Below are 23,569 nucleotides of genomic sequence, written 5' to 3' on the forward strand. Positions count from 1 at the left end.
AAAAGATTTCAAAATTGAAATAATATGCCCTGTTTAATATGAGGATGGTGTCTTCATGCCAATCAAATGTAGCTAAGATTGATGCATCTTTATGCTCCATATTTGAATAATATGGGTGAATGTCGTACTGCCATTTCATAAATTTACTGCCTCGTAAAAAGTAGGTCACTACAACCTACAAAACAGCAGCTCAGTAGTGAGGAAAGAAAAAAACAGATTTTTTTTTTTGCTGGCCAGACAACTAAACTGTGCACAAGGACTATGCTCACCAATGTTCACCGACACAAGAGAATGAGCTGATGGACTGGGCAGGAGTGCTACACATGCATTGATGAATGGCATCTTGGTGCCATGCAGATGAAGTCCTGGGACCATGCTTTCTGCCCTTCCTGCATGAATAACTGTAGCTTTCGTTACAGATAAGAATGTGACAGTTATGCCATGGATGTCATCCTCATTAGATGTGAGTCCTATTAAGCATTTGCAGGATGGGCTGGAATGACATGTTGGCTCTGAGACCAGTGAACTGTCACTCTTTGTCCACAACACCATCTGCATCTGCAGCCTGATGCAAAGCATGTGTTGAATTTCTGACATAATGTACAGCTTGTATACAGTAGTTACCAATTATTTTACTGGAATAAGCACACACTACTAGCATGGGAATTTTACAGCAGATGATGTTACTGATGATGGAAAACATTAATCTAAAGAATTTAGCTATATCATGTCTGTTCAATAAAAGATTAGTGAGCTCATTAAGAAAGTATTCAGGTAAGTTACATCACTCACCACCTGAATTTATGAACACCTGGCTGCAGTATTCCTGCACTGAGAAATTAGCACAGTTATTTGAAAAGTATTTCAGTGTTATACATCTGATTGGAAGGTATTCGGTGATGTTATTTGTGCACATTAGCAATACTTCCATTTTCTAGCCATTTTATTTACTACAATGCCACTGGTAGCTGGAGCCTATCCCAGAAAGCAACAGGCACATGGAGAGTTACACCCTAGAAGAGATGCCAGTCTATCACAGGGCACACACAGACACAAACACGCACATACTCACACCAGGGCCAGATTTCCCAGAAGCCAGTTAACCTACCAGTATGTCTGGACTGTGGATGGAAACTGAAGCACCAAGAGGAAACCCATGCAAACACAGGGAGAACATACAGACTCCAAGCAGTTAGAACCCCAGGTCTGGAATTGAACCCAGAGTCCCAGTGCTGCAAGGAAGTAATGCTCAGCACCACATAATCATAATCGTAATCAGTCGTAATTTAATTAACATTAAATGTAAATGACTCAGAAAATGAAACCATGTGGTAATATTTCCACATGCTGTGTTCCATGTGTTAGTCTAGCAGAGTGAGTGAAATCTTGAATTGGGCTCAATACATACAGTATTAGTGCTTGCCACATAAAAAAACACAATAACAATAGTTTACTGAACAAGGCACAAACTGTGCACAAGAGCACACAATTCAGTTAATCTTTAAAACTATTAGGTGAAGTGTTTTAGTAAGATTGTAATTATGTTTGAAGCTGTAACATACTGTACTACCTTAAGAAAATCCACACAAAAAAAATCTTACATTGGGATCTGCAAGTTTGGATATATCTGGGTAGAGATAGAACTTCACTCCTTCCAAAGATCCAGGCAATGTTACGCCCCGTATGAACAGAATGAATAGCATGAGGTAGGGGAAGGTTGCAGTGAAGTAGACCACCTGAAAGGCACAAAGAGTTGTCATGTTAGTGAAATGTAACATAGAAATCACATGACATGGATGGAAACTATTTCTCAATTGTATTTATAGCCAGATTTGCAGTTGGTTTTTAAAGACATCCTTGTTGACTGGTTTATTTAATTTACATGTAATATAATTTCTACGTTTTCTACCATACTTCACTACTGTATTGTGTCTCAGTGTACTGAGCTCTGAGATAGTACTCACTATGTAATAATCCCTATAAAATGAAAACCAATTAAATCAGCTTAATGGGCTGCTGAAAGTTAGTCAACCAACAAGGAGTATAAAGAAAATAACTTGCAATATTTGGATATTACTTTAACAGAAATTACAGTATATTAACACAGGTTTTGAGCTAGCATGTAAAATCAAGCTGTAAAAAGCTACCAAGACATGTTATTGAAGCCAGTACCAAAGCTTCCTTCAAGAAACTGCTGCATGAGTTCTGTGGATCTCGATTAGTTACAAACTACAGTACCAAAAGGACTAAAAGGGTCAAATGGCCTCTTCTTGACTGTAATCATTATGTAACAATGGGATTGATAGGACTGTCAAAGACTGAAAGGCTGAAAGAAGAATAAAAGATATTTGGAAAAATAATAAAAGGTAATAATAATCCTTTGTGTTTTTATTTTTGTCTTGTCTTTTTGTGCTAATTTATTATTTTGGGCTCTTGGAAATCCTCCTAGAAAACCATAGTAGGGAAACCTTACACGTTAACAAAGTGTCTCAAAACTGACTGCACTGCAAATTGCAGCAACGTACACCACAAATGAATCTGCTCTGAGTCCAGTGAGACTCAATGCGAGAAAGTAGAAATTAGAAATTTATTTTATTTATTTAATTAGAGATTTATTTTGCTCACTGAACTACTGCATACAAGTTTTAGGAGATGTGGGCGAAACTGGATGACGTGGTATGGTCCAGTTGGATGACTCAGAGAAAGGACAATGGCATGGCACTAGCCCATTCTGTGATGGTTGCATTTGACCTGAAATAAAACTAATCTAATTATTACAAATAATGCTAAATGCAGAATTTAAATACACAGCTGTTAGTAAACAGATGCACCACGGTCATGCTGTTAGAACAGATGTACTGTACTATATTGGAGTCTTCAATTTTTTTTATACATTACTGAACTGGGGTTGAAAGTTACACAGTTGCTGGGGGACCAGTGAAAAGTCTCAGAGGAACATCTGTGGTCCCCAAGCCGAAAGCCCTTGTTCTCAACAGCCTATGTTTTTCATGTTTTTGCTATTCGCAAACATTGCTGATTATCCAAACCTTTTTATTTCATTTCTGCGCAGTATTTGTAAACAAAGTACAGTAAAAGGCCCCCACCTTGCCAGTTGATTTTACTCCTTTCCAGATGCAGAAGTAGCACACAATCCAGGCCAGCAGAAGGCAGAATGCCAGGTCCACTCGCAGACTACCGATGTGATCCAGTCCTTCTGACATCCCTAAAACTCTCCTCCTGCAAAATCAAAGCCATGCTGTTGAAGATAATTCCCTGACGATTTTCAAAAAATACCTGGAAGAGTAACTACAGTTCATTAACATTAGTTTAGTTACAGTAAAATTTAAAAAACGAGCAACATACAATAGCTTAGCAGCCTCATCACTTTTGGCAACATTTTTTCCAATTATTTTGTTTTATACTCTTGGAATTGCCAATTGCATTTCTCCAAACTTCCTACCGTTCGTCTTTTTACATGCTACTGTCCTGGATGGCCGATGCCAATTGGAGGAAAGGAACGATCCACATTAACAGCACCACAAGCCCAAAATTTCATGGAAGTCACAGGGCTTCCATGTCTCTGGAATCCAAGAAACCTTGGCCAATTAATTCTGCTCCTATACTCTGTGGTACTGAAATAATTGTGCTCCACTGCTTGAGGAATCCCAGGTTCAGAACTTGCCTGAAGCACGGAGTTCAACCTGCACTCAGGCAAGTGTCTTTACTGGTGGAGACAAGACCTTGGTTTTGCAATACTTCACAATTGGTTTTAATCAGTTTCAAGACTTGCCTGCTATTGTATGATGGATTTACTTACCTAGCATTAACATCACATGGTGCTGTTTATTTAACAAATTCATGCTGCTAGGCATGCTGAATGTTGAACAGTGGACGGCTTGAACAGCACAATATGCATCACAACACCCATGACAGGCTCCACATACATTGTATTTCACATTGTATTGTATGTCATTTGCATACCCACATAACCACAAATGGCTTCTGAGTATGCATATTATTTTATATATACTGTATGGTAAGCATGTATAGTGATCCACTGCTTCCAGGACAATGCTTGTCCTTCATACTGCCAATTTCTATGTTTTTTTCTGGTTTGTTTGAATGATTCTGCTGATTATTGAAGCACATCATCTCATTCTCCAGGTAGCTTATCTCACAGATAGAGCACCTTAAATCTTGCCAATGGTAACCAGATGATCATCATTATTTAGTTGGTGTTTCTGCAATAATCAAAATCATGTCATTGGAAGTAGTTATTTTATATTGAATGATATTTTATTAAACCAATGATCTCACTCAGGTCATGTGATCACGATTTTCATTAATTTTCAGACGTGTCTAATGTGTGAAGAATTATGGCTTTTCAAAATCTAAATTCAAGTGCACATGTAGCACACAATTCAGGCATGTATATACCTATAATCAACTTAAGGAATGACTAAAAAGATCTGTACACTCACGTGTGCTCAGTTACTCTCAGATAAAGAATAAAGCACAATCACTAAAAATGCATCAGAAAACGGCTAGTCATAAAAACTAATAACCACTTGGGTAACCTAAAGACCAAAATAATGAGCTTCAGAACTTGTGCAGTGAGCTACAGAACACTATTTCAATTTTGTGTGATTGCCATGGTATTTAGAAACCAGATGCTTAATTTCCCTTGTTTAGCTTGGTTTTAAACTGGGAGAAATACATCAGAACAGTCACATATGGCATCCTTGGATTCAGTCACAGTGACTGTGTCTAATTTTGTCTACATCCGTTACCAAAAAAATTTAAGCAGTCCAGAGGATATTTATATTTTCTTTTTGGGAGGAAGGAGGGTTATGTTCACAGTGATCTTGTATGAAGCTTATACAATGTTTTATGTAAGGCTTTTATGGAGAAAACATTGGCTTAGTCAAAGTTAACACTGCAGCATTATATTTTAAGGCTTATAAATCCTTACATACTGTATATCTTTTGTAGTTGCAGATTGCCCTGGAAACCCACAGCATATTGAAATAGCTTTGAAGATCAGGACAGCAACATCCCTAACATTGACCCTCAAGCCTTCTTGGCACCCAATGAAAGAATGGTGCATGTGAAATATGAAGGAGGAGGCAAATGCAATTATATGCAAGATTCCCTCTAATAGTAACGTTTTGACCTAAATGATCAAAAACCCTGGTACAGATTAGCGGTTTTGATTAAATTCTACCACAAACCAGGATAAAAAAGACTGGGCTCATCTTTGATACCTCATTAATGAAATCCCCAGCTTCACTGCCTCCTCCACTCTACCATCCCAAGAAAGACATTTGGACAATCACAAACCATGATCAGTTGATGCACAAGTTGATGCACCAGAATGAGAACTCTGCCTCTAAGACTTTCTCTGCAACAAAAGAAGTTTTACAACTTGCTATGTTGATTGTAAATTTGCCTGATCAACAAAATTAATACAATTGAACTTTTGAATATCAATGTATATTCAACATAGCAGCTAAAACATGGGCAATGGGACTGAGTTTCGTCCCACCTACTTTTCTTCAGCAGAAAGACCCAAGTTAGATCTTGTGCCCAAACTCTAGGAAATCTGAGCATAGTATCACGCTGGTAAGGAACTCATTTCTTTTCCCTGAGCCACAGGGCATCCTTTGTACAGAGCCAGTGGAAGAAGTTTGGGCAGCTGTAACAAATCAAGCTCCATCTTCCCATGGTATTTTCAAACTCTCCATAAAATGTCTATCGAGCATTTTGCTTTGGATGAGTGAAGTTTCAATGTTCTCATTATAAACCTCAAGAATTACACAGTTATTCTAAACATGTTTAATAATTACTTCTTCAAGTGTATGAACATTGAAGAAGTTATATGATTAAAATTACAAGGTTGACAATAACAAGTGCTACAGTCAATATATTTTAACCCTGCTATTACTAGCATGTTTACAATTTCCCAGTGACAAATCACCCATCACTAGCTCACATACTGTATAATTGTAATTTAGTATCGGTTTGTTTTGAAGGTTTGGTTGTTCTTTATTAATAAAGTTGTACTGTATATTGTATTCTTTAAGATTTGTGTGCAGATACTGTCTTTGTTTTGATTCATTATTTACTATTCCAATGTCTAATTGATGCAGTAATTTAAAGCCAATAACATCACTGGAGCAATCACGTACTAGGTCTCTATAGTGATTCACTGGCCACATCCAGTGATGTTTTTAATTCACTTATCACTGGTCTTTAAATCACAGATGCCAACTGCCATGCTATTCCACAAATACTCACTAGGACTCTAGTGAGTAGGGTATGCATGGCATAACCTTCACAAAACTCAACTTACAAGAATGCTGTTGTTACACAACCAAAATAAAGATGTGGTTGGTCTGCTGGAATGTTGTCATGTTCAGATGAGACTGCAAGAAGAGCAGCAAGTGAGGTCCCAGTACTTCATCAATGTTCCACAATTCAGATAGATTTCCATCAATTATAGTTCTACAAGTGGAGTTATGTCATAACTAGACACTCCTTCCCAAATGACTACACTTTGACCTCCACATCAATTGGTCTCTTGTATAGAACAATTATTATATTCATGGAGGTAGCTGCATCAGCATGCGTAGGTTGCAAAGGAACAAGTAAAAGTTTACTGTATTCCATGCTGAAAAGAGAAGAAGGAAACACAACATTTCGGCTGTGGAGTCTTCTTCGGGTGTGTCACCCAAAGTGTAGTCATTTGGGAAGGAGTAAAGGAGTAAAGTTTCCTTCTTCTCTTGTGTTTCCTTCTTCTCTTTTCAGCATGGAATAAACCTTAACTTGTTCCAATTGGTATACTGTTCTGCACTACTGCACCACACTCACTGGTACCTTTTATTCATCACTAAAGTGGCCTTGGCCAGACTGCATGCAAGTCCACTTCAGGGGACTTAGTTAAGACTCCAAATGCAATTTCAATGTCTTTTCATGAAGACATTCATGTTGGTGGTGGTAGGGAGGTGGGGTGGTGGGGTGGAGGGGAGTCCTCATTACCTCAAAAGTGTTTCTCTCTTAATAACCAGGGAAATTGTCAAAGGCATTTGAATGTATTTCTGCCAGAAATGGTACATCAAAATGGCACCGGTAACATTTAACCATCTTCTAAAACATACATGAATAAAGTTTGATTCTCAGTTCTTATTTTGTGGTGTTATACTGTTTATTTGGTTATATCTTTTCATGCAGAAAGAGTATGTGTACAGTCTGTGTTATACTGTAACTAACTTTTTAGTATTAGAATATTCAGTCCTGTTAAATCCTGTCCTTTAACCTCCAAATGTATTCATACCATCGATGAACTGTAACCAAAAGTTGATTTAACAAAGAGTAAGTACATTAAGTGATACAGTAAGTGATTTAAGACAAAATATTACTGATCTCAACAACTCTAGTAATAGCTGTAAAAAGTCCATATGACATCCCAGATTTCACACCAAACTTCATGACTTTTTGGATGGTTGTTTCCCCCCCAGTAAAAAATAAAGTTCAATAAAAATGTGTAGTCAGAAAAGTGAATTTGAAAACCTAACCCAGACTCATGGATAACAACTGAGAACCCTCTAAAAAATCTGTGATCTTCAGGATACATTACCTTTGAGATTAATAAAGGTAGTCTTTGAAGCTGGCCTTATGAATCAGGGTTTGTGGCAGATGATACAACAAAAAAGGTACAGTAAATGAATTTTCCTAGTAGCAATTAACTCCCAAGTGGAAGTTAAGAGTTTTTCACCAGTCTAACTATAGTACTGTATGATTAGAACACAAAAGAGGGTCATCATAGGAAAGAACAGCACCCTTTCCCTAACAAAAATAGAAATGGAATTTTGCTTTAGGAGTGTTTTGCAGCCTTTTATTCTTATTAGAATGTACAAGACAGATTTTCAAGTTCATCATGGTATTGTATTCCATAGCCTCATTCCTTCTGCTAAGAAGCTTGAGCTTTGTTTTTCCGCACGATAAGCAGCTGAACAAATCCTCCAAATATACTTCCAAGTGTTTAGGGAACATAAAATCAGCATTCTTGATTGTCCACCATCTCCAGGCCTCAATTCAATAAAAAAAATGTGGTATGAACTGAAGAAATTAGTTCAAGGTACAAGCTGTATAACCTGAAATGGATGGAGAAATTCTTCCCGCGTAGCGGAATGTAAACAATAATTCCTTTTCACAGTCTTTTCTATGAAACCAAAGCCAAAAGAGGATGAATGAAATACTCTTCGCTATTCTTTACTATTATATTTTGATATACTGTATACCATATGCAGGTATAGATCATTTTAAATGTAAAATATAACAAATGTAATTATTCTGGACACATTTGTTTTTACAATGTCCAATACAGATCCATAAGGACCAGCTTTCAGTTACATTTTGTCAAGAGCATGAAAAAATTTGAGCCCATTATCTCTATTATATAATTGAATATGCTATTAGTGTTTTGTGACAGAGCATTTATTTGGTAAATGTGTTATGTAACTCCTTATGTAATACCTTATGTAATGTAAATCAATTCAATGTAAGAACGCCAGACAATGAAAGGGAAATGGCTGATGTTTTAGAGAAAAAAAAATGGTTGATGTACTAAATCAGTGTTTCACTCAGGTTTTCACTAAGGAAGAAGTCAGCAACATTTCCCAGGTGGCAGAAGGTTAAATTTCCATAACTAGCAACAATTTTAACCAGTAACTCACATCTGACAACCCACTGAAGCTAAGCAGGTGTGAGCCTGGCCAGTACCTGGGAAAAAGTAATGTTGCTGCTGCAAGATGTACAGTATTAGAGGGGCCGGAAGGGGGTGCTCACCGTGCAGTCTGTGTGGTTCCTAATGACCCAGTATAGTGACGGGGACACTATACTCTAAAAGGCACCGTCCTTTGGATGAGAGGTAAATTGAGGTCCTGATTCTCTGTGGTCATTAAAAATCCGAGGGCATTTCTCGAACAGAGTAGGGGTATTACCCCGGTGTCCAGGCCAAATTTCCCATTGGCCTTTACCAATTATGGTCTCCTAATTGGCTTCATCACTCAATTCTCCTCCCGACTGAGAGCTGATGTGTGGTGAGTGTACTGTTCACACTATGGATGCCAGGTGGATGCTGCACATTGGTGGTGGTGGAGGGGATTACCTGTAAAATGCTTTGAGTGTACAGTCCAAATAAGTGCTATATATTGTAAGTGAAGGGAATTTATTATTATTATTATAAAATTTCTGTATTCAACAAGTTCAAGGTTTTTCATGCAAATGTAAAAACATACAGTAATATCCAAAATGGGAAATGTTGATCTAGAATAGACTATTTATGAAAAATGTGTAGGTCTTTCCTTAACTTAGCACATCATTCACTGTACATATTCTAGACAATATAGAGAAGCAATTAAAAAGACACTTTTAGGATATACTGTTTAGTTAGAAGCTAGAATTTAAATCATTGAATGTTACTAGTAAGGCCTCATTTATTGTGACCAATCTTTGGTCACCATATCATAGAAAAGATCATTCTGTTTTGGAAATCAGGCCAGAGAAGGGCAATTAAACTAGTTTAATGGAAAACTTCACTGACAGACTGAAGGATCTAAACCCTTTTTGTCTTGAACACTGAGGTTTACCCAGCAGACGACTTCAGAATAGACAATTATACATGATCCAGAGGGTACATAATAAAAATTAAATCTGAATTAAATCTGAGAACTGGTGACACTTGTTTACCAAAACGGTTGTGGGAGTAATGAACAAGTTCCCCAGCCATGCTGTTGAAGAGAACATTTGAGAAATGGCTGGATGAGATCCTTAGATCAATAAACTATGAACAACCACATGGGCTAGATGGGCCTCCTCTTCATAACCATTTTTATGTTCTTATAAAGCCAGAAGCCATGTACAGTAGGTAGGATCATGGCGAATGAAGGTAGCAGACTCTTCCAGAAGGTGGCTCAAGCAGTAGTAGATGGTGGTATTACTAAACTTTGCAAGTTCCACACCTCCTGTCAAAGGAGGAGCTAAAGCCAGACACGGGCTCTGGTGAAATGATTTCCAAGTGACTAAAGCTTAGATCCTAGAGGAACTATTGGAGATTTATTCATTTTCTTAATTACTTTGAAATTTTATGGCAGTTTTTGTCTAACCCTTTATAAAGATAGTAATTTTTAAACCTTTTCCAAACTGTTCTAATTCTAATGAATGGGTCCAAACATGACACATAATGTACAGTACTGTAACAGTATAAGCCATTATACTAGCACTACCATTACCATTTTGAGCATATACTGTAGTAATACTACATGTATATGTTTTCAAATTAACTATGTACAGTGCATATCTAAAGGTAAACAGTGAGAAAACAGGAAATGTATCATTGAGATATAGCATTTAATATATGTATACAGTATTTCCCCTTTAAATTAGGGTCTTAACCAGTCACATGACTATTTTCTGGTATCTTTCCTGAGGCATCAGTTACAGCATATTGGCTGCAGAGTTCAGTAAAGAAACAAACTGCAGATTGCCCTGCAGATTTATGTATCCTCCCAATGATAACAAATATTATTTAATAGAAAGGTTTATGGACTGGATGATGCACTGCTGATAAAAATAAAAATGTCCTATTGTAACCTTAAATGAAATACCAAATTAATAGTTTTCATTATTATTTTAAGTTCTGTGGTAGCCAGGGTTAGATATAAACACTTATGTGGATTTTTAAACATAATCATGCTAAGGTCTTCAAACACTTTAGTTTTCATATGTTCTTGATCAATTGGATTGATGTCTGGAGACTGAGATGGGTTATTGAGAACATTTATTTTGAGTGCAGTTCACATAACATTTCTTTTTAACTTTGACATATGCTTTGGATTACTAACATACTGCAATGTCTATTTTCTACCATGCTTGAGCTTTTTGGAACAGGGAAACAAACAAGTTCTTTGGTCTAAATGTGCAGGTACATGCTAGTGTTCATAATCCCCCGCTATTTTAACAAAGGATTTAGGACCCACCAATATACAATAAAACATCCTTAAAACACAACAGACCCCTCCACCATAATTTACAGTGGGCATGAGTGTTTCTCAACGTGAAATGTATGTTTTAAATGCCAAATATAACACTGATGCCAAATATAACATTGAAGAAAAATTATTTTTTTCTGAATTTAAGACTTGGTTTCAATTGTCCTTCAGACCTAGACTGGCAAAGTCAGGTCATATTATCTGTTATATGATTTTTTTTGTTTTGTATGAATATATCTGAAGGATGCTGTATAATGCAAACTATACTTTGTAAGTACCATATTACAATTCTTATGTTATTGTTTATCTTGTAAAATAACATTCTGATGGGAAAGATTAACTTTTCGTTTGTATATAGTGCCATGCTAAAGTATTCACCCCCTTCTTAAACGTCCCATTTGGTGAATTACAAATGATGTGCAATATAAGGCATTTTTTAAACTGAATATTTTAATCATGAATGCAAAATCTCAATAATATTATGGGTGACATTATACTTACTCCCAAAATTCACCTTCAGGAGAATTCTTTCCCAACACATCAGGAAATCTGTAAAAAGTAAATAAAGTAGTTTGTTTTTTTTGACAGGGCACAAACTGTTAGTTAAAAGCCCAGTTCGTTTAAGGTGATATGTTTACATATAATAATTTTACAATAAATCTATGGTGGTTATATAACTGCTGTTTTTAATAAATTAAGAAGAAAAAAAAAGTTAAAATTCATTAATACTGTATATAAACATTATGTTGCTTATACACAATATAACATATCACAATGTTTTAGGTTTTCCAATGTAATTTTGGTCGTTTTGTAAATATACATTTTATACAGTTTATATAAACTATATACTGTAGTTAGCAAATTCATAGAGAACAAAATATACATATTGTGTACTTTACATACAGTATTAGCATCCAAATCCTCTTTAAAAGATTTGGTTGTGCTGTTTTTTCAGTCTATTGGATGTCTTGTCAATTTGATAATTCATGAAACACAAAGAATACTGGTTTTTATTACTTTAAAAGAAGGGTACAACAAGCTATGAAAATGAGATATACTGTATTTATATGAACATACTCAAACTGTGGCAAATGCAAATACAATGCATAATGTATGTTGTTATACTGTATACTGTAATCTTTCATGATACAAGAAGCCACAATACAAGTTTTTGTTATTCTAGATGTAGTAATCATACCTACAGTATTTTTATTCATTTAACAAGCAGATACTCTCTCTTACAAGCTGGCTCTCATGAAGCATTCTTGAGAAGCCAGGATTCTTCGTTTCTCACATCTTCTCAAATTAGGAATCAAGAGAATTATTTTTTCCTACCTATGGTTTATTTATTGGCTTTAAGCATGTTACTAAAAAAGTAGGGACTGTTTTCTATTACTGTTTTCATAATTAGGTACTGTTCTATACTGTATTAAAGTGACATTTGGGTGCTTGAGGGAACAGATTTGAATTTTGGAACCAAACAGAGATTAAAACACAAAATGTAATGGGAATTAAATTTCCATTATACAAGTTTTCACTCTGTGAGAAGGAATATTTTAAGGTTATACAATGAGGGATTACGGCAGTCTTTCTACAGTAATATCACTGGAATTTTGTAATTGTTGCTGTAAATTTAATTTACAAAATTAAATAACAGCAAGTTTGTTTAACTTATAAAAAACTCAAATGCTCTAACCAATAAAAATAAATTGAAAATTCATATTAACATAGCTAAATCTAATCATTAAAATTCACCCAGGTTTTAAGCTTACTCCCGGTAGTCTGCATCAGAAGAATTCAAATTGAAGAATGTGCTGTTTGTCTTGTTCCATGACGTCAAACAGGTGTCTGTGGGGTGTTGAGTAAGACAGACAGGTGTTAACAATGATGCTTCATAAACACTGAATCTAACTTACAGCATTAGCATATCAAGTACATTAATAAAATTATCACTGATTTATGAACTTTATGGGTTTGTCAAACATTCTTCCATCAAGTATCTGTTAAGATACTTTAAAGCATTACTTTTATTTATTTTTTAAGAATTAAAAAAATCGTTTCCCCAGCCTAATTTTAAAGATCTCTACTTGTGAAACTTTTCACAGCCTGTACATACAACTATATACACAATACTGCTGACAACAGGAAAATTCCTATTCTTTACTCAGCAGCTTATTAAAAACAGCACCCATGGTGTTCAAGCAGATTTTTTTTACACAGAAGACTGACACAAATAATGTAGACATAGAGACTCAGACTTTGTGGAGTGAAATTCGGCACAGCCAACACTCCCGAGAGAGAGAGTGAGCAGAGCAGAGCAGACCAGACACAGGGGTGCAAAAACCGGGCAATCTCCCCAGACTGTACGCCCGTTTCAAAGTGGGTCAGCTGCACTGGTCAGCGGCTTTCCTAATCCTCGCCCTGATCACTACTACTCCTGTCCTGCCCCTCGCCACGTACCCCAGCCGGGTGCTCTTTGGCCGCAGCGCCAGGTGAATGTGCAACATTAATGTAGGGCTTGCGAATGTGCACCCTACACCCTGCGGTAGCGCTGTGTACATGCAGTACGAACATGTTGTGATATTTAGAAATGTAAAAATGTCAATATACTGTAGTGTCCATAATATTTGCTATTTTAGTTTTTCAAAGAAATGTTTATTTGTTAAAAGAAAACACACAGCAATTGCTGGATTTGAACACCCAACCTCACGCTTACAAGTCAGTCACTTAAGCTATCACACCACTGATGCAGTTATGTGACAAGCACTGAAACAGCAATACACATATCAATGGAAAGTTTTATACTACTGTTTGTGCTACAGTACCTGAATATAATTATATCGTTATTAATTTCATTAGATACGCGATTCCATATTATATTCCCTATTAATCAAATTCTAAAAGTATGCTTTTGTTTACTCCAATAACGAGCATATTCGCAGAAAAGGTTGAAACGATCACTTTTCACAAAGTATATAAATGTACAGCAATATGGTCAGAATGAGCACGTAAAAATGTTTCCGAAATAACCACATGTAAGACTTTGATGCTTAAAATGTTTAGGGAGAAATGGAATACTGTGTGTGTGTATTTTTTCTTTAAACTACCAAGACCAGCCATATACAGTACAGCTTACATACAATAATGTTTATGTTCCTAAATTAATATATTTTATGAGCATGTGAAAGGCATACTTTGTATGATTGGAAACGAATGCATGATCAGATCAACGAAATGCTGTTTTTGTCAATGAAAAACTAAAGTCTTTTCATTTACAAAGACAGTTACAAAGAATGTGGACCAGGGTAATACTTTTAGTTTACAGCTTGTCCAAGGTCATTCATTATTAATATATTAGTAATATCTTTGGTAAAGACTTTGATGCATAAAATATTTCTGCATAATTAAACTATTTATGATAAAGGTGGTAGGTTGTGTACTTTTGTCCAACTGAGCAATCTTGCTTTCATAAAATATACCAACTTTTTAATGTATAATTATTAACATGCTGTAATACACAGTTTAAATTTAAAAATCTAAAGAGTATACAACTTAAATTCTTAATTGAATAAAGATCGTCCCTAAGCAGTGATCAGGATTTGAAACTGGGTGTTTTCTGGTGACAGCTCAAATGCTGTACAGGAGAAGTTAAGCTTTATTAGCTCCACCTGGTGGTTTTACAAGGTGATTCGTGATACTATTAATATAATTAACTTACATACGGTATATTGCGGTATATTGTGACATGCCCACCGCAGAGTACCCCGCTCGTTTTGAATGGCTCCCTCTGTATGTGCCTGAGTAGGGCTAAGTACACATTCACATTGGTCAATTAAAAATTTAACTTAAGGAATCATCCCTTTGAGAAACATCTGAAGTTTTTTCAAGGTGAAGAGATTACTTGAGTTTTTATTTATTGTTTTCAGAGAGTGTCTGTGGAATGGGGGTTGTAATAGCAAATTATTTTTATATACAGTATGTTTTGGGAAAAATAGCTGTCCAGTAATTTGTTTTAATAAGTATTAATTGAATCAATAATATAATAATATCATTATTAATAAAACTTACTTTTTGAGCCAAGTCCATGGTAACATTTTCAGCTTCCCTTGGTTAGCCAGCTGTCATCTGTTTCAAAATCTGCCACCTCTAAATCTAAAACACATTTTCTCATGTTCCACATACCTGTGTTCCAGGAATTACTGCAGGTTGCCCAAGGGAGTGGGTTTTTAAATGAATTGTAGAGATAGAAAAAAGCCCACGCCAGAACCACTATGTAGTAGATATTTAGATACATAACAATCACTTGGGATGCATAGCCAATTCCTGCAAAATGACAGAGAAAAAGCTTTCAAAATCAAATAGATAGAATTGAATTTCCAGTTACTACCAAGTTCTTTTGGCAGGAAGCACTGCCTGGGTTAATAGAGTAAACATTAAAGGTCATCTACCAATCAAAGTATAAATGAAAATTCAGTATTATTAAAGCAAATTTGATTATTTTTATATTTTCCAAAATTAATTCCTATGCTCCAAGAATTTTTCCTAAATTCATGTTTTCCCCAGATGAATGGGATATGATACATTCCTGGGAATTTATACGGTGAACTCACTTTAATTCAAACTTCATTTAAGAATCTCAGAATTTTTAAGTTGATGAGACATCTCCAGCTTATACCATATACTGCAGCAGAAAGTTCTGCTTTTACATACAGTATTAATATCTCACATTTCACACTGCCAATTAGATATACTGTATGGACTCCATAGATAAGATTAAGTACATCTGACCTAAGGTACTGTATCTGAATCATTATTGTACCTTCAAATAGCGGGCATATCTTCCTCCAGGCTGTAACCCCTCCCTCACTGGTGTACTGACCCAAGGCAGTCTCCAGGAAAAACACAGGGATCCCACAGAAGAAAAGGAACACCAAATATGGTATGAGAAACACACCTGCAAAACAACAACTCAGCTCCATCATATGGTCAACATGTTGGGAAAGTTAATACAGAAGTGCACAACTGCATTCCTGGAGGGCCAGAAGGTTTCTGGTTTTGTTGTTTCTCACAGCCCTGCTAACCACTGCACCGCTGTGCCACCCACCTTAATTGCCTAATTGAACTCAATATTTGCTTTACTGGACAAGTTGAAGCTTTCTGTTGTTCTTAGGAAGACGGGAGATTTCAAGAGATGTATAACACCTTCTGGATAAGCCCTCCTGAGGACCAGAGCTGGACACCCCTGGGCTAGAAGGTAGAGTAAATAAAAGAACCTGTAAAGTAGACAATGATAAAGATACAATGGGGAAATGCCAAACCATCAAAGTGTAGTTAGAAAAATTACATGATACGGGAGGAATCACATTTTTGTACACTGGCCATCATTGTCAGGTTAATATGTTAAGATGTAGGAAAGTCTTTCTCAATGCTGAGAATATACAATAAGTACTGTACACCTATATGTATTCTTTTGAAAGTATTGATTCTCCTGTTTCAATAATTGATCAATGAAATAAAGAGTTAACCATCTCAGAATTATTAACTCTGTACCAACTACTTCCACATTTTCTTTCTAAATGTACTCAGCATGAGGAAATAATCATGAAATATCCAGCTCTATGTAATCACTTCTTTTAGATGCCATGGAGAAATAAAAGAGCAAGCAATGTGCTAAAGCACACAGGGAACAAAATCACATTTCATTGTGTACAATCCTGGTTACCACATTCTGGTCATCACGAAAATTACATTGCTGCCACGGAAAGACTTCAGAGAATAGCGACCACAATATGTCTGGGTCTAAAGAGGATTCTATGTCCAAAAAGATTACAGGAACAAAAGTCTTCTTAGTTTTGAAAAGAGGAGATTAGGTAGAGACTTCAAACAGGTACTTAAAAACTTGAAAGGTACCAACAAACCAAATCAAATGGATTACTTTATGCTTTGAAATGAGGGCCCAAATCAAGAGAAAGTATACTGTACTTATTACTGAGTACAGATGCCTAAAGGAGTTTACCTCAAAAGCAATCTAGGCATCTGTTAAAAAGCTCTCTGTGATCTTTCTCTGTGATCCTGCATGAAAACAAAACTGACCATGATTCTAGGATCAATTAACTATGGGCTTCCAAACCAAACCATTTAATAAGTTGGAAAAAATTAACTCTAAAAATAATCAGTGAGCTGTGAAAGTTAACATCACAGTAGTAATGTTTCCGGTCAATTCTTAATTTTTAAACATCACTGAGTATTTACTGGGAATTACAAGATGCTAGACAGTACAATTAAGCAAATTTAAGAAGTGAAAACTATTTTCAGAAAGTGAAACAATAATAACAAATGATCAGGTCATACAAGAAATTTGTTATGACGATGATTCTATAGTTGGGATTGATATTTTGTAATAGTCTGTTCTCTAACTGAGTGACCACAGTTCCTGAAGCTGACAGTCAAAGACCCTTAAAAAGTTCTAAATGCCTCTGAATTAATTACACGGTATTGTATGACAAGTTACCAAGAAAAACAGTTTTATGATTTATACCAAATCCCCCTAAAAATATATACACAGCTCTTTCTCTCACTCCTTTATTTGCCCCAGCAATTTACAACAAGGTACTGTATACTGTACATCTTTCCCTTTCAAAATAAATGCCAGCTACCAAGCTCAGGTAAAATAAATAGCTGTGGGATGTACATCACAGAGACTTCAAGATCTTTGTATTTTTACTATACCTAAAAAAGCATATTTGCTGTCACGGACGTCCAAAGGGACTCCCCGTAGAGAGCAGGAGAGCGGAAAAAGACCCAAATGCGTAGCGGCGGAACGGGCAAAAGGCCCGGGCTCGTAGTGCAAAGAGTTCAGGAATGCCGTATAGAAACCTATGCCCTCAGGTAGCGGACGTGGGGCGACCTGGTGCTAGGCGGGTCTCAGGACATCCGAACGTCAATGCTGAGCCCTGGCAGAGTGCAAGACCCAGAAATATATAGCCCAAGGGAAAGAGAGAGACCGGAAGGACAGCAGACCCGAAACTAGGGACAGGACAGAGAAGGAGCGCCCTCTGGCTACAGAGGGCATGACAGTACCCCCCCCCCCTTCATGGGCGGCACCTGACGCCCATACAAATAAATGAGCTGCCCAGCACTGGGGGGAGGAAAAACCTCATTTAACTGAAAGGAAACCTCCGGGAGTCCACGGCTGAGAGCTACCCCCTCCTCCGGGGTATAAACCTTTATTGGGTGGAGGAAGGGGGGGTCGAGTAGAGCTCCGGAGACTTAAAACAAAAGTACACAAGCACAAAACACAACAGACAAAAACCTGGGAAAGACCAGGGAGACAAACCACAAAAAACAGATAGGAACCAAAAACAGGTAGGAACCAAAGTTCTGAGACACAGGGAGCAGGGGGGGTCAGGTAGAACTCCGGAGGCAAAAACAAAAACAAAAGATGTACACAAACACAAACCACAAAAACATAAACCTGGAAGACCAGGGAGACAAACCACAAAAAACAGATAGGAACCAAAGTTCCGAGACACAGGGAGCAGGGTGGACAAAAAGGAGGGGAAACCAGGAAGAAAAAAAATCAAAACAAAAGGCAAAAACATGAAAAAACCACAAAAACCCCAGGGAAAAATACCGCAGACTGGGCAATAGGCACGTTCACATTCTAACGCTGATATCGGAGAGAGCAAGACCAGGAAGAGCCAGGCACGAAAACCCGCTCCAGACACAGAAGCTCGGAGTGATATCCAGGAATAAGAATGGAGGGATGGCAGAAAGCTTACCATTCTATCACTGATATCGGAGAGAGCAAGACCAGGAAGAGCCAGGCACGAAAACCCGCTCCAGACACAGAAGCTCGGAGTGATATCCAGCAATAAGAATGGAGGAACGGCAGAAAGCTTACCATTCTATCACTGATATCGGAGAGAGCAAGACCAGGAAGAGCCAGGCACGAAAACCCGCTCCAGACACAGAAGCTCGGAGTGATATTCAGCAATAAGAATAGGAAAGCCAGCTCCATATTCAATCACTGATATCGGAATGAACAACCTGAAGAGAGCCAGGTACCTAAAACCCGCTCACAGACACAGATGCTCGGAGAGATTTTCAGCGATTAGAATAGAGGAACTGAGAAAAAAAAACAGCCAAGAGAACAAGAAAAAACTGCGGAAAAACAAAAGGCGCCGCTCGCGGGGTCGAAAAAAATGGGCGCAGCATTCTGTCACGGACGTCCAAAGGGACTCCCCGTGGAGAGCAGGAGAGCGGAAAAAGACCCAAATGCGTAGCGGCGGAACGGGAAAAAGGCCCGGGCTCGTAGTGCAAAGAGTTCAGGAATGCCGTATAGAAACCTATGACCTCAGGTAGCGGATGTGGGGCGACCTGGTGCTAGGCAGGTCTCAGGACATCCGAACGTCAATGCTGAGCCCTGGCAGAGTGCAAGACCCGGAAATATATAGCCCAAGGGAAAGAGAGAGACCGGAAGGACAGCAGACCAGAAACTAGGGATAGGACAGAGAAGGAGCGCCCTCTGGCTACAGAGGGCGTGACATTTGCTTCATTATCATATGTTTAGCATTTACAACTTAAAAGTCAATTCTATTTTCAAGATGCAAGGTCAGGGCAAGTACAATACAGAAAAAACAAGTTTAGATAGACTACTGCATCAGTGCTTTTGGTATAATACATATACATATTTTGGCATGTACATATACTGTATAAGGCATTAATTACCTAATTTCCAAAGGGGGGAGGTAAAAGGTTGTGAAGTACAGTACTTGTGCATCAAGGGATACATGGCAAAATATATTTGCCAAAAGTATTCAACTCAGGTGTGTAGTGACATATTAATTTTATAAACTACACTTATATTACAGCTTGTGAAGTAATATGCGATAAGCAATTTATTTTCAATAAGCAAAAGTGCAAATAATGACCTGTATCATGTTGTCACCTGTAACTACTAACGGTTACTCAGCTGTAATCAGCTATGGAGGATTTGCAGATGAGCAACACTGCCATATAGCTGCAGGGTTCTGAGTTTGAATACAACTTGCATATCTTTCTGTATTATGGATTTTTATAGGGGACTGGCTTCCTCCTACCTCACACAATTGTGTGACTGTTCCTTTTTTGAGGGGTTAAAGGAATTTTCATATTTACGGGGTTTGTTAGAACCAGATGAGATCAATGGATCATATAACAGATATTAGATAATATTTTCTAGAGGATGGATATACTGTAAGCACTATGAAAAAACTGTCTAGGATTTTTAGTAACCAGTAAGTATGCTTCTTGAATTTACTTATCACAAACAACAATGTAGTTTTGATGGTTATAGATTATAACAAAATCACCTCATTTAACTTATGCCCATGATAAAACTAAAAGATAAACATATGCATTGCTGTTTGACATTTTTATCATGATTTTTGTCATAGAACTATTCCATTGCTACAACTTTTATTATGTTTAAAATTACAGACTTTCAATATATTTTTTCTTTTAATCAATCAAATAGCACTGCTTCTGTGGAATAGCAGTTCAGGGATTGACATTTTGCTACATAGCCAATACTGTAATCTTCAGAACATGGAGAAGAATGGGCATCTATTCTTGAATAGCTTTCACTACTTCGCTTTGGGTTTTTTTGTTTTCCTTCATGATATTTCACTTTTTTTTTCATGGAAATGTAAGAGGCTTTCTCTTTGTTAACAACAGCAGTATTTCCATTCTGAGATCCGGAAGATTTTGCTCTTTCCCATCTTATCCTCTTAAAATCGCGTTAATGCCCTTCCCTCTTCTCCACACCCTTTTTTGACTGCATTTCAGCAACACAAAAGACACGTTGCAAATCCCGATTTCTTTTGAAAGCACTGACAGTTAAACAGGATATTGGTGGGGACAGGTGTTTACTGTGTATGGCAACTCCCTTTCATTCCCTCGGGAAAGACATGACATCTAAAAACATGCATATTAATACTAAATCCAAGAATGCATTGCTAGTAAAATATTATTATTTTCCTATTTTGACATGCTATACAAACTGCAAGTGTTCTACTGTGCCCTATACTGTAACTGTAGAATTGAAGAACCATTATTTCTATTGTTTAAAAGGCAATTAAATATCACAGTTGTGCTCACATCTACCAATTCTTTTATTCACAATATTTTGTACTGTGAACACTATGTATACTAAGCCTACAGTATGTTGCTTGCAACTTCACATGAGGCCTACGCTACGGTATATCAACCTATTAAAAAATTGGTTGTTTGAAAAAATGCATTCCGTATTTAGACATTCAGCTAACTGAGAAGCCTCTTCTGTTGTACTGTATCTTGATCCAGATCTGCCCCAGTAGTTACCTGATTGATCAGGTATTGAGCAGATGGGGTTAGGGTTATGATGGGTCTCCTCTTCATTTTAACATTTCTTTTCTTATTATGTTCTCAGATTTTAATTGTAGCCATGTCCCCAGATAACAACTTGGTTTTGCAAATTTTCATCAGACAAAATCTCAATTTGAAAGAATTTGAAAGAATCATTTTTTTCTTTCTTCTCCATTGTATAGTCTATACATGTGTGCTGCCTCAATGTTTATTGTTCAAATGCCTCCACATTGTTGGAAAATACCTCTCTGACTTGTTAATGAACCTGAAACCACTTTATGCTTCAGTAAAATCAGTTGTAAACTGTAGTCACAAAGAACTTTCTAGTACAATACATTAATTTGCCTTTGTTGAAAATCCATCCACTCATTTTCTAATCACTTTATACAGTAGAATACAGATTCTAGGAGGAGCCAGAGGCTGTCCTGGCAAAAAATAAGCATAAGGTAGGATACACCCTGTATGGGACCAATTCATCACATTCACACAGATACAGTACAACCACATTTACACCAGGGGCCAATTTTCCCAGAAGCTGACCAGGACATCTCTGGATTGTGGAAGGAAATCAGAGCACCAGAGGAAACCCACATTAACATGGAAAGAACATACAGTACAAACTCCACACAGACAATACCCCAGGAATTGTATCCAGGCATGCTACTCCTATTGAAAAGGCTGCACAGTTTCTATTTTTTCCTTTAAATCAGGCCCAGGTATAATTTAAAGAATATTTATTGGGTAGGTGATAAATTGTATTTGATCATCTATCACTTTATTTCTATAGTGTTGGAAAACAATATATAGTGCAGTACATCAGGAACCCTACTGTAGATTCAGATGAAAATTCACAAAGATTTGCTGAAGGGATAAAATGAATTTGTCATATTTAAAAAAATGAATGGTGACAGGACAAGCCACATGGTTCTAAATAATATGCATGTATTATTAGTTTATGCATAACTATAACATGAGCTTCTAGAGGTGTTACACATTATCATGAGACCAGTAGTTATTATTGAAGGACACATTTTTTCCAGTGCTTCAATAATGGAGTCATGGTTGTATTTACACAGAACTAAAAATGCACATGTAAGTAATTGGAAGGAACACCATATTAGGGCTGCCAACTATTGATTTGATGTGTTAATCATTGATAAAAATGTAAAAGTATTACATTAAGAATAAAAACTGGGCAATATGTTTTAGAAAAAATCATATTTTGCGATGCTTAGAGATTAACAAACAGGGCTTTTTTACTGTACCTGTAAATAAATAATACCTTTGTCAATTCATCCTTAGGCAATATTAAGCAATACTGTGACTCAGCTTGAGCTCTGTCGTCTATTGCATACACACAGATCACCTAGGGTACATTTTGTGCAACCATAGACTAGGCAATGACAGGTCAATATCATTACCACTGCAATTCTCAGAAAACCTTATCCAACTGCAAGTGCTGTAATATACCGTAAAGCTCAAAATTAAAAGATATCTCTATTTAAGAAATTTGTGATAATTTATTGCAAAACCAATAGAAAAATAATCAAGAAAGCAGGATATTCTGGAAGAGCTTTGTAAGTATGAATTTCTGTGCTGTCAAACATCATTACAGTGTCAATTGCCACAACTGCTCCTTTTTCATTTCTTGGGTGGGTGGAATGTTTAATGGTTCTTTCAATGAAGCTTTAGATATTATCCATTCATCCATGGCTGTCATCCTTCCTGACAATTAGGTATTATTGCTTTTTCAGTAACTGTGATATATTATGTACTGTTCTTATTCACTATTACAAATAATGTGCCCATTCAAGCCAGGAAAATCATTTTACATGGTACTGTATGTTTATGACACAAGCGCTTTCACTCACCTCCGCCGTTTCTATAGCACAGGTAAGGGAATCGCCATACGTTGCCCAGGCCAATGATCTCCCCTGCCATGGAAAGCAAAAACTCCATTTTATTGGCCCATTTCCCTCTCTCCTTCAGGCTGTCTTCTTCCACCACACAGTTTTCTCTGTCTTGCCCATTTAGATGTTCCCTTTCGGCTGTTCCGTCCATGATGTCAGGCTAGGAGCTGAACAGAGAAAGTATTCTGTATTAGCACAAGGTTATCCGCATCTCATGCATCT

General features: G+C 36.9%; 1 protein-coding gene across 1 annotated transcript in view; it reads right to left on the reverse strand.

Moving 5' to 3' along the window:
* Nucleotides 1-23,569, reverse strand: part of LOC148829224 (sodium- and chloride-dependent GABA transporter 2-like) — a 40,423-nt gene that overhangs the window by 14,936 nt on the left and 1,918 nt on the right. The window contains exons 2-8 of the mRNA XM_088922962.1: nt 23,309-23,514; nt 15,871-16,005; nt 15,234-15,374; nt 12,824-12,899; nt 11,553-11,600; nt 3,105-3,237; nt 1,602-1,736 (exon numbers count right to left, since the gene is read on the reverse strand). Coding sequence (XP_088779088.1) covers nt 1,602-1,736; nt 3,105-3,237; nt 11,553-11,600; nt 12,824-12,899; nt 15,234-15,374; nt 15,871-16,005; nt 23,309-23,498 — 858 coding nt within the window. The 5' untranslated portion in view covers nt 23,499-23,514. The remainder of the gene's footprint in view (nt 1-1,601; nt 1,737-3,104; nt 3,238-11,552; nt 11,601-12,823; nt 12,900-15,233; nt 15,375-15,870; nt 16,006-23,308; nt 23,515-23,569) is intronic.

The sequence above is a fragment of the Atractosteus spatula genome, chromosome 8, assembly GCF_055471065.1.
Source record: "Atractosteus spatula isolate fAtrSpa1 chromosome 8, fAtrSpa1.hap1, whole genome shotgun sequence".
NCBI classification, from domain to species: Eukaryota; Metazoa; Chordata; class Actinopteri; order Semionotiformes; family Lepisosteidae; genus Atractosteus; species Atractosteus spatula.